The following is an 11,889-nucleotide window of genomic DNA, read 5'->3' on the forward strand; positions in this document are numbered from 1 at the left end:
TTAAATATCATAAGACACCGGTATTCTGTGAGCGCGCAAGAAAGAGATATAGAACGAGGGGTAGAGAGAGAGAGTGAGAGACAGGGGGCGAAGAGAGAGGGGATGCTTCGCACAGTCCTGGGACTCATCCAGCCCCCTGAGGTGATGCGCAGATGTGGGGGGGGGGTTCATCAGTGAAGTGCTTTGCACGAGTCACCAATTCGCACTCCTTCCCGAGTTCCCTACAAGTACAGAAAGGCTGTGGGCATCTGCTGAGTGCACCTCTGGGATTTATTAATTCATCCTTTTCACAGTATATCTGAGGAGAGGACTCGGTGCTGCCATCCATCATAAATGCGAAATGATGAAGAGAAAATAATTACCTTATAGATTATTACCATCGACTGAGGAATTAGCGGTGGGCCACACCAAGGTCAGTGACATTGTATTGTGCTGCATGCAGTAGTTTATTCATTTATTTCAGTGTGCGGGCTGTGGAAACATTCAAACACCTTTCAGAAGTGAGAAAGAATTGGAGCTTTGCAAAATATTTGCACGGGATGGTCATCCGATCTTATGCATTTAAAACTGCTTTGTTCGAGAAAGAAACAGAAAAAGAAAAAACACAGGTTTCACTCACAAATCAGTATATAATTAAGTTAGCTGCTTTTAGCAGTGAATTGCTTGTGATTTTTCTGCTGTAAATCATAAAAATTGGACTTAGTACTGAATAATGAAGAGCAGTAAAAATTATGATTTTAGAGGATACTTTCTTTATTTACATGTTTGAGGAAGAGGTTATTTTATGTTGAGCTGTTCAGGCCACCTGATGGGATGTTTTGAAATGTCCCCATGGTAACTCCTGTAGTGCAGATTGTTGTCACATGGCTTGAAATGCCAGTTGGTTTCACTGATGTGCCGCGGTGCTCCGCTCACACACCCATGTAAGGCCATGGAGGACATATGCTTCACGTGGGCTTCCCGCGGGCTCAGACTAACAGCCCGCTACATTGCGCCCTTACACTCTCTGAACATCTCTTCTGCCGAAAGTCGAACGTCAAAACATAGATCTGTGTGGTTTTCACTTCGTGTATGTGTGTGACCCAGGTTTGCTCTAGGTTGGCTTGCTGGACAATTAGGAAAATGTTTAACTTTATTAAAAATTTAATGTATTCTTCTGAAAACCTCAAGGTAAAATGCACGGACACACATTGTCTGAAATCACTTGTCCCAAGCAGGGTCACGGTGAACCAGAGCCTAACCCAGCAACACAGGGCGTAAGGCTGTAGGGAGAGAGTACACACCCAGGAAAGGACGCCAGTCCGCAGCAGGGCACCCCAAGTGGGACTCAAACCCCAGACCCACCGGAAAACAGGACCTGGCCAAACTCGCCGTGCCACCGCACCCCCTCTAAGATTAAAAATGTTACATCTTAAAACTAAACGACCGATAAAAGTGTGCTCTCAGGTCAAATGTCAACTCATCCCACTACCTTCTGTTATACCCTTGTTACAGTACTGGGATAATTGCTTCAGCAAAAATGACCCAGCTGTATAAAGGAGTAACACATTGTAAGTCACACTGAAGAAAAGAATTAACTAAGTAAATAAATGTAAATACAATGGAATAATTTAATGTTTTTTGTTGTTATTCACTATGCATTAATAGGCCACAATTGTGATGTACAGCGAAAAATAGACTCGTAGAAGATAATTCAATGTATTTTGTCCACCAATGAACTAAATGCTCATGAAAATAACTCTTATTACGTCCATTTTAGCTGACACTTTTCTCCAAAGTGACTTACATTCTTGAAGTACTTACAATTCTTCACCAATTTACACAGCCAGGTAGTTTAACTGGAGTAATTTAGGGTAAAGATGTTGCTCAAGGATACTACAGCTAGAGGTGGGATTCAAACCTGCAACCTTTGGGTCTAAAAGCAGCAGCACTAAGCACTGTACTATCATGCAGCTGTTACAAGAGATGAAATGAATGAAATATGAATATGTTATAAAATATCTCTTTATTCCAGTAGCTACTCCCCTTATAAAAAGAAAATTAGTTTTTGTGGAATGTCTTGTCTTTTTGACCTTTTTTATGTCTTTTTAGCAAACAAACAGCCCAGAAGCTCAGACCACAATAAGACCAACACCACACGATGATGGTCTTTTCACCATGTTCCATTCGGAAAAGGTGCAACTCTGTTTACGGAATGTGGTACCAGTGAATCCCCCTTCGAGCCTTGGCCCCAACTTTGCCTTCGCTATCTACATGACTGGCCTTTTGCGGCCCGTTTAATTTTTCAACGCTGGTTTCATATTGATTGGACTGAAAGAAACCATAAACACAATACAACAAGTAGCTGAGTGGTTTATATTGCAGAAGGTGACAAACTGAAATCCCAGCATAGGACTAGATCCAGTGGTATTGATTAAGTTGTACTTCATCCTAAAGTGCTCCAGTAAAATACCCAACTGTATTAATAATGAAATAAAACTTGGATGTTTGTGCTGGACCTTCAGAGTTTCACTGTAATATGCTAAAACTGAGAGTACGAATGATATTGGGGTAAATTTGTGGAAATATCTGTAGTATCTACATCTGAAATTAAGACGCAAACTGATCTTGGGGAACTCTGAAATGAAAAGTACCATTTGGTCCATGTCTTCATGCTTGGTTACTCTCTTTGCCTGGGGATTAAACATTCTTTGAGTTGTCTATCAAAATGTAAACGGATGGTTCCAGATCATTCTACGAAACTACTATGACAGTTTATTTAAATGTCACACCAGAGAGCAGTCACTAACACAATGACCTTCTGTTGTACTTTTCAACTGTCAAATGTCAAGAGATACCTTTTATGGCACTCTCTGTGATCGGCGTATAAAGACAATTCAAAGGCCTTAGCAACCAGTTAGAGCTCTGCAGTGCACCTTGTCACGAAAAATTAAAGACAAATGGTTTCTTTAAAATCTTTTCAAAAATTTATCTCTCAAAAAAGAAAACACAGGAAAAAAAGATTAGAAAAATAATGCAAATTGTATTGCCGAGATACAATGAAAAAAATAAATTCAATTACTGCTATGTTGATAAGTTTACTAGCAAATGTACCTTTACTAAAACTACATACACTATTTAGCGTAAGAAGGAATTGCAGCACTTTAGGTGTAAATAAAGTGTGTAATAGATATTCTTGCATCACTTTCTCTAACAGACCTCAGACAGCAAGTGTTTTAAACCAAATAATGAGGTTCTTCATGTGGGTCTGAGATGACAGAAGAATGAATTTCATTGCCAAATTTCTCATGCAGGAGATGACTTTGTTAACACGTTTTGGTTCTGATGGGCATCAAAACACAATTTTATACGTTCAATGAGTGTTGACAAAACACACACACACACACACACACACACATTTTCAGAACCGCTTGTCCCTTACGGGGTCACGGGGAACCGGAGCCTACCCGGCAACACAGGGCGTAAGGCCGGAGGGGGAAGGGGACACACCCAGGACGGGACGCCAGTCCGCCGCAAGGCACCCCAAGCGGGACTTGAACCCCAGACCCACCGGAGAGCAGGACTGCGGTCCAACCCACTGCGCCACCGCACCCCCTGTTGACAAAACAATATTTATTAAATAAATCAAATTAGATACAACACACTTTGATCTTTCCAAACCTTTCAGTCATCACTGACTTCATCATAACTAACATTAGTGCTTTTCCAGAGGCTTCCTAGAGGAACAGAATTGCATAAACTCCATTAATTTTTCATTACACTTGTGTTTATTGCATCGATTCAACTCTTCAATGTTATGAATTAATACATTTCCTAATGTTTTTAAAACCTTATATCATCTGCATTTCTGCATCTGATGACAATGACATGCAGATGTTTATTTATTTATTTATTTTATTTTTTATAGAGTGCTCTTCTCACACAGTGACACAGAGCGCTTTAACACAGACATAAGGTAAGAAAAACAGATACAAACAAAGAAGACAATCAACTAATGGCTACCATAATGAAGAACTTATTACAGAGCTATAAGTATACCTACTGGCCACCGGGGAAAGGAACAAAAACTCCCAACTGAAAGTTGCGGGAGAAAAAAAACCTCTGGGGGTCCACGGGCCAGTGGTTGCCCACCCCTCCTGGGCATTCTAGAACATAACAATTTGTAAGCCAGTGTTTAACAAGTAATTATAATGTTGGTGAATGGCATCTTGGATCCCCGACTCGGCATGGAACGTCTTGATCGTCACGGCAGATGGACATCATCCTCTGTCAGCATGGGGTTCGTCTGTCACCACTGGCCAGCCTCCTCAGGTCTTATGTAGCGAGGTAGTGCTCAACAAGAAGATAGGACAGAGTTAGTTAATTTGTTGCCTGCTGTATTGAATTAATAATGGGAAAGTTGTCATGTTGGACATATTATTTGCTCATCAGAGTATGAAATGTTATCTACAGTCAAAATCAAAAATAAAAAAGCATGCTTGTTTTACTAAATTTTCCTCTTGCTATGTGTAAGTTATTTTATGTTCAGAATTTCTTGATATAGTCTATGAGTTCTTTTGATGTTTCAGTTTTTTTTATTGTATTGTAATTGGTTGTGTGTTTTTCATTTGCCGGAGGTTATTTTTCATTAAATATTTCCTGTTTGGATAAATGTAAAGACTTCATGGTGACGGTGCTATGAAGACCATACTTATTTTAGCTGCCCATTACTAATATTTTAATTATCCCGATAGATTCTTCTGATGTTTTTAGACCTTTGTGTAATGTGAATTTTTTCTTCTTTTGCAATTTCCTGTTCAGGTGCACGAGCTCAGCACGATTAAAACGTTGCTAAGTCAGCGGAAGTGAAAGAGATCATGTCCATGAGCGCTCCAACCCAGCCTGTAATTTTCCCAACTGTTTCCTGACATTTCTCAGCTTCTCGATGCCGTACTCTAACTCAGGGGAAGCGTTCCACAACTGCTCTGTACCCGAAGTCCTTTTCTGCAACATCACCAAAAATGACAGCCAGGGCAAGTTTTATGAAAACTTAGAAGATGCTCTCTTGGATATCCTTGGGCCGAAAAGGTCTTCATTCTTCATTCCCGTTTCCCTCACATACTCGCTCATCTTCATGGTTGGATTGGCTGGGAACCTCCTTACCTGTGCAGTGATTGCCAAGCACCGGAAAATGCAAACACCCACCAATTTCTACCTTTTCAGCCTGGCTGTGTCAGACCTCCTTGTCCTTATTTTTGGAATGCCCCTGGAGACCTATGAGCTGTGGCAGAATTACCCCTTCCCCTTTGGAGAGGGAGGTTGTTACTTCAAGATCTTCCTCTTTGAGACAGTTTGCTTTGCTTCTGTGCTGAATGTGACGGCTCTGAGTGTGGAGAGGTACATCGCTGTGGTCCACCCCCTCAAGACCAGGTATGCCATGACCAACAAGCATGCCTGCCGGGTTATTACCAGTGTGTGGACCATCTCTCTTGTCTGCGCCATCCCCAATACCTCCCTCCATGGGATCTTCTACCTCTATTTACCGGAAAAGGTGGCTGAGTCAGCCACATGCATCCTGCTCAAGCCTCTCTGGATATATAGACTCGTTATCCAGATCACCACTGTCCTTTTTTACTTTGTGCCCATGGCTGTCATCAGTGTCTTATACCTGGTCATCTGCCGGCGGCTGGGTCGAGAGAAGAAGTTACCGGAAGCCAAGGTTGATAAAAACTGCAACTCTGGCAGTAGCTGGAAGATCCATCTGGAGAGCAACCGAAGGAGGCAGGTCACCAAAATGCTCAGTGAGTTCTTAATCCTCAGTGTACATACTACTCTTGTTTCTGATTTAATTTATTACAGAGGTCACAGCTGGGTCTCTTCTGACATTTCACTGACAATAGGGTCCACATGTGGCATGAGAAAAATAACACCCTGGTGTGAGCGTAATTTTCTCTGCTTTTTATTACTTTCTTTCTGTAATGTCTGCTTAGTGTTTATCAAAAAAACTGGCAAATGAAGAAGTAAAACTGAAAGAAAGGATAAATGTGCGGTATATAATATTGACCCTGCAAAAATTAGATTTAGATTTAATCCATGTTGTTATACAGAGAACAACAAAAATTTTGCAGTTGGTGCAGTTATTTGATTATTTCTAATCTGAACAGTTTTTATGAAAAATAGACAGAGGACAAATATAAACAAAAAGTACAGTTTTAAAAGTTCATGGAGAAATGAAGAAATTGAGAAATATAAGGAAACAGAAGAAAACTTCAATTAGCAAAGGTGTGAAAAGGACTAACAAGGCAGAGCCTTGCTTGTTGACATGCTTTCCCTGCTTCTGCCAGACAGCACGGTTTAAACGTTCATCTTTTCTTCATTTTTACAAAAGTACACTTATTCATAACTCACTTTAATTACTTTGAATCTGAGTGACACCAGCGGTAGAACCCAAAAACGGGATCATATTAGAAATCCGAAGGACAACGTAACAATTGTCATCTGGGACAGGCTTGGGTCAAGAAGTCGAGGAGCGAATGTTGTTCTGCAGGATGATTTGAGGTTAAAGTGGAATTGAGGAGCGAGGGTCAAAGGGGGAACAGGACTAAGGAAATGAAAAACTGGGCTGGGGTAATGAGGAGGGAGCACAAGGTATAGGTTGGCAAAGACAAGGTAGCAGGTTGAGGTTGCAGAGAGGATGTTGTCTCGTTGAGTACCTGGGAGCGGTGGTGTGGCCTTTACCCTCTGTCTTGCGGATTCCCGCTAGGTGCTTGTGTCTGGGGCAGGGTGTGCGGCGTGACAATTATAATGCTTATCAGATTTGGATATTTGTGATTGCAAAGTGTATGGAACGATTCTTCTTTACCACTACCATAAAATTTTTTAAAAAGAGCTATTTTAAAGGCTTTAGTATTTTTCATGCAGCCACAGAAAACCAAGTCTCTTCAGCTGCAGGGAAATATTGATCTTCTGTAGGAACTGAACTCTTAGAAGCTTTCATATTGTACAGGGACCAGTGGTGCTAAGATATACCGGTTGGACATGTAAAAATCTGCTTTGTTTTACATCACCACGAGACAGCAATATAGCAGGCCACTCAGTCGACGGAAAACACTGCTGCGTTCTCGTCTTCACGGAAACATGGCTCAGCGACAACACTCCAGATGCAGCCATTCAGCTAGCCGCGCTAAGTGCACATCGCACCGACAGGATAGCAGCACCGCCTGGTAAGACTCGTGGCGGTGGTCTGTGTGTTTACACAAACAACGAAGGGTGCAAGAATACTATTGTAGTCTCTAGTTACTGTTCATTGCTGGTGGAGTTTATGATCGTTAAGTACCAGCCATACGACCTGCCCAGAGAGTCCACCGCCGTGCTCATTGTCACGGTGTACATTCCACCTGGCGCTAACACAAGGGAAGCGCTAAGCAAACTCTATAGGGCCGTCAGCAACTTAGAGACAGCACATCCTGATGGATTTTTCATTGTTGCCTTGGACTTTAACCACACGAATCTGAAATCAGTGCTGCCAAAATTCCACCAGCAAGTTGATTTCGCAACCCGTGGTACAAACACTTTAGACCTTGTTTACAGAAACATTCCTGTGCTTACAAGGCTGCACCCCGCCCCCACCTCGGCTACTCGGACCACATCACTGTTATGCTAATCCCAGCCTACAGACCACTCCTGAAATGTGCCAAAGCAGTCCTGAAACAGGTGAGAACCTGGTCTGAGGGAGCCATCACAGCACTTCAGGACTGCTTTGAACACACAGACTGCTAGATGTTCAGAGAGACTGCGACATACCATAGCACCACAGACTTAGAGGAATACACAGAATCATTGACTGGCTACATCAGCAAGTGTACAGATGATGTGACTTCAAGACCATCACCACATGTGCAAACCAGAAACTGTGGATGACTACTGAGGTGCACTTGCTGCTGAAAACCAAAGACACTGCCTTCAGGTCTGCCGACAAGGCAGCCTACCTGGCCAATCTGTCCCGGGCTATCAAAGAGGCGAAACGCAACTATGCAGGAAAAATACACCGTTACTTCCTAAATTCCAAGGGCACAAAGTTCAGTTCAGGCCATCACGGACTACAAAGCTACATCACTTGTCTGTGATGGTGACGCCTCGCTCCCAGACACATTGAATAATTTCTACATACGGTTCGAAGCACGGAACAATATGCCAGCAAGTAAGACCACCCCAACTCCCACCGACCGGGTACTACCGGGTCTGTCTGCAGTAGATGTCAGGAAGGCTCTGTCCATAGTTATCCCACAGAAAGCTGCAAATCCTGACAACATACCTGGCCAGGTACTCAGGAAATGTACTGTTCAGCTTGCACATGCCCTCACAGACATCTTTAACATATTCCTGAGCCAGGCAGGTTTCCCTGTGTGCTTCAAGACGGCCACAATCATCCCTGTGCCAAAGAAATCATCGGTGTCCTGTCTGAATGACTACCAACCGGTTGCACTCACTCCTATCATCATGAAGTGCTTTGAGGGGCTAGTCATGAAACACATAAAGAACAGTCTTCCCACCACACTGGACCCAGTATGCCTACCATCCCAACCATTCAACAAAAGATGCCATATCTGCTACCATCCACCTTTCTCTGACCCATCTGGACAAAAAGAACAACTATGTAAGGATGCTGTTCATTGACTTCAGTTCAGCATTCACCATAATCTTCCCTCAGAAACTAATAATTAAGCTGAGCCTGCTGGGTCTGACTACCTCCCATTGCAACTGGATCCTGGACTTTTTGACTGGGAGACCCCAGTCCATCAGGATCAACAGCTCCACCTCCAGCACCACCACACTGAACACCAGCGCTCCCCAGGGCTGTGTGCTCAGTCCACTGCTGTTTACCCTATTGACTCATGACTGTGCTGCAAAGTACAGTTCAAATAATATCATCAAGTTTGCTGACGACACTACAGTTGTGGGCCTCATCAACAACAATGATGAGTCAGCATACAGAGAGGAGGTGAACCATCTCGCAGAATAGTGTGAATATAACAATCTATCTCTTAATGTTGATAAGACTAAAGAGATGATTGTTGACTTCAGGAGGACCCGAGTAGATTACTCACCACCGCACATAAAAGTTCCAAGTTTCTTAGTGTGCACATGACAGAGGACCTCTCCTGGACTCTCAACACCACCTACCTAGCCAAGAAGGCCCAGCAGCGCCTCCACTTCCTACGGAGGCTGAAGAGAGCCAAACTCCCCCCTCCCATCCTCACCACCTTCTACAGGGGGACAATAGAAAGCATCCTGACCAGCTGTCTCGCCGTGTGGTATGGAAACTGCACAGCCTCCAACCCCAAGACCCTACAGTGAATTGTGAGAACAGCTGAAAAGATCATCGGAGTCCTTCCACCCACCATCGACACCTCATATAAAAACTGCTGCATCCGCAAAGCCACCAGTATTGTGGATGACCTCTCTTACCCCTCTCATGGACTCGTCGCCCTGTTGCCATCTGGCAAGAGGTACATGAACATCCGTGCCACCACCAGCAGACTCTACAACAGTTTCTTCCCTGAGGCAGTCAGATTACTCAACACCCTACTGCCTCCCAACGCTCACCTGGCACAGTCAAACAGCTAACCCAGCATGACTCCATACACTACAAACTGTCTACAGTTTACAGCCTGTGTCCGCGTCCACATAGTGGCCTGTATATCTAATTACTGTCTTGTACTCTTGTTCTGTGTTGCACCATGGTCTCTGGAGAAACGACATTTCATTCCACTGTATACAGCCTATATAGAGGAATGTCAATAAAAACAACTTGAACTTGAACACAACCAGATTTATTGTTATTGCATAAAAGGGCACACTGTGATTAGTTAGGCTTTTCATATGAACCTCCAGCATTTTTAGAAGAATTTACATGTTTGGACCCATTGTTTCAGTGAGTGTATATTGAGTTTTTGATTGAATATGGTTTTGTACATTGAAATAGACTGTCCTGGAGGTTGTAAATGAAAGTATTAAAAAAGACAACAGGGCTTAGTGAAAAAAGAATATGCACACTGAGCAAAATTTTATAAATATTTTTAATGTATTAACTTTGAGTATTAAAGTACTAAAAACATATGGCTGCACATTGCTAAAGACTGTGATCAAGGGATTAAGGAGCAGCTCCAGTCACAAACAGCAATTGACTTGATTGACTTGATCTGAACTTTGTTCACATTACAGAAGCACATGGATGAAATGGCAAATAATACAGTAGTAATAATAGAATAGTAAAGTTATATGAACTAAACTGAGCAAAGCTGATTTTCATGAGAGTATTGAACTCAAAAAAGGACCAGAAACTTTTTGCTGATGCTTAAAATTAACGAAATATGTCTTACTTTCTAATATTGAATTTCCTCCTGGGCATCAATGAAATATTTATCTATCTATCTATCTATCTATCTATCTATCTATCTATCTATCTGAAAATGTTGTGTTTTGTGTCATTAAGGTTGAACTAAAGAATTTTTGTTAGACATGCATAAATGCAACCTGCATAGATAAGACTAATGTTCAGTTTTGATTTATATGACAATAGGCACTGTGGTTAAGAGCATCAATTTACCAGCTCCTTGAAGAACCCTATTGTTAGACTGTTTTGAAAGATAGAAGTCTGGAGGAGTTGCTCCAGCAAGATATAGGGCTACAAAAATCAAGATAAAAATTTTGGATAAAGATTTTATCTAAGTAACGATGATAGCACACAGCAGTAAAAATAACATTTTCAGTCTGCTGATACTTTTACTGAAAATTTTACTTTTGTGGTCTATACTCGTGTCATACAGACGGGCTGGAAACAGAAGGTCAGGTAATGGACCCAAGTGCGAGTTGGCTTTATTTCAGGACAGATTTGCTGGGACAGACGAAAACTGTGGTCAGGGACAGGTGAGGGTCATTCTAGGCGCAGACGTCAGTAATCAGGCGAAACAGGACTCAGTAATTAGGTGAACATGCGAGCGTCAGAAGCCAGGAGATCAGCACACAAAGCATAAACAAAGGCAAGGAGTAAACGCTGATTTTGCACAATCCACACAAGGAGGCATTTGCAAGAATCCGTAGCCTTGTGTGGTCACGGAACTCCCTTTATACCAGGCTGGGTTAACAAACTGCAGGTGTGGTCGCTTGGCTTGATCCCAGGAGCGTGACAATTAACATGACGTGTGCTATGGGTGAAGAATACCTGGGATCAGGTAAATGAGTGGCAACAGTTCTTGACAAACTGTATTTTGATGTCTTACACATGGGCAAGCACCGACTTGTCCTAATGCTCTCCCTGCATCATCTCCAGCTTCTGGCAGCACAACAATAAAACTGCATACATCTTAACTGTTGCTTAACCTGTCATTGCAAACCACTTTTCCCTCCAGGTTTATGAGCTGCTGTCTCAGGTTTATCCCACTCAGCCATTGAATGATCCTTGAGTGTTTGATGCATTGACTTTCAATGCTGGACAGCAGTAAACAACTCTTTGTGCACTTGTCTCCTTCGTCATCTAGCTGTTGTGGTGATAGTCTTTGCCATCTGCTGGGCCCCCTTCCACCTGGACCGGTTGCTATGGAGTTCCATCACACAGTGGACCGACACCATGCATACTGTCTACCAGTACGTGCACATCCTGTCGGGCGCCCTCTTCTACCTCAGCTCTGCTGTCAACCCCATCATCTATAGCCTGCTGTCATCACGTTTTCGTGAACACTTCCATGAACTGATGTGTAGGAAAACTAAAGGTGGTAGCTCCCCACCTTTCTCCAAACCTCAGAAGAGCTCCTCAGCCCTCATGGTCCAGTGTCGATCTACCAGGGGCCTGGGACCCTCCTTCATCTCCAGCTGCTGGGTGAACGAGGACGAAACTACTTACATGTGAGA

The 11,889-nt window shown here is 42.8% G+C and overlaps 1 protein-coding gene across 2 annotated transcripts; it reads left to right on the forward strand.

Annotated features, from left to right (window-relative positions):
- The first annotated feature begins 385 nt into the window (after positions 1 to 385).
- On the forward strand, positions 386 to 11,889 carry nmur3 (neuromedin U receptor 3). 2 transcript variants are annotated; one of them, XM_018725531.2, is made up of 3 exons: positions 386 to 412; positions 4,801 to 5,780; positions 11,520 to 11,889. In XM_018725531.2, the coding sequence occupies exons 2-3, from the start codon at positions 4,925 to 4,927 to the stop codon at positions 11,885 to 11,887; spliced, it is 1,224 nt and encodes a 407-aa protein (XP_018581047.2). In that variant the 5' UTR covers positions 386 to 412; positions 4,801 to 4,924; the 3' UTR covers positions 11,888 to 11,889. The 2 variants fall into 2 exon arrangements, with proteins under 2 accessions (XP_018581047.2, XP_029103736.1); XM_029247903.1 differs by lacking the exon at positions 386 to 412 and adding an exon at positions 3,933 to 3,955.

Source organism: Scleropages formosus, chromosome 22 (genome assembly GCF_900964775.1).
Source record: "Scleropages formosus chromosome 22, fSclFor1.1, whole genome shotgun sequence".
NCBI lineage: Eukaryota > Metazoa > Chordata > Actinopteri > Osteoglossiformes > Osteoglossidae > Scleropages > Scleropages formosus.

Coding starts and splice junctions, on each gene's coding strand:
- nmur3 (XM_018725531.2), top strand. CDS start 4,925: ATGCCGTACTCTAACTCAGGGGAAGCGTTCCACAACTGCTCTGTACCC. Junction 5,781..11,519: donor GCAGGTCACCAAAATGCTCA/GTGAGTTCTTAA, acceptor TTCGTCATCTAG/CTGTTGTGGTGATAGTCTTT.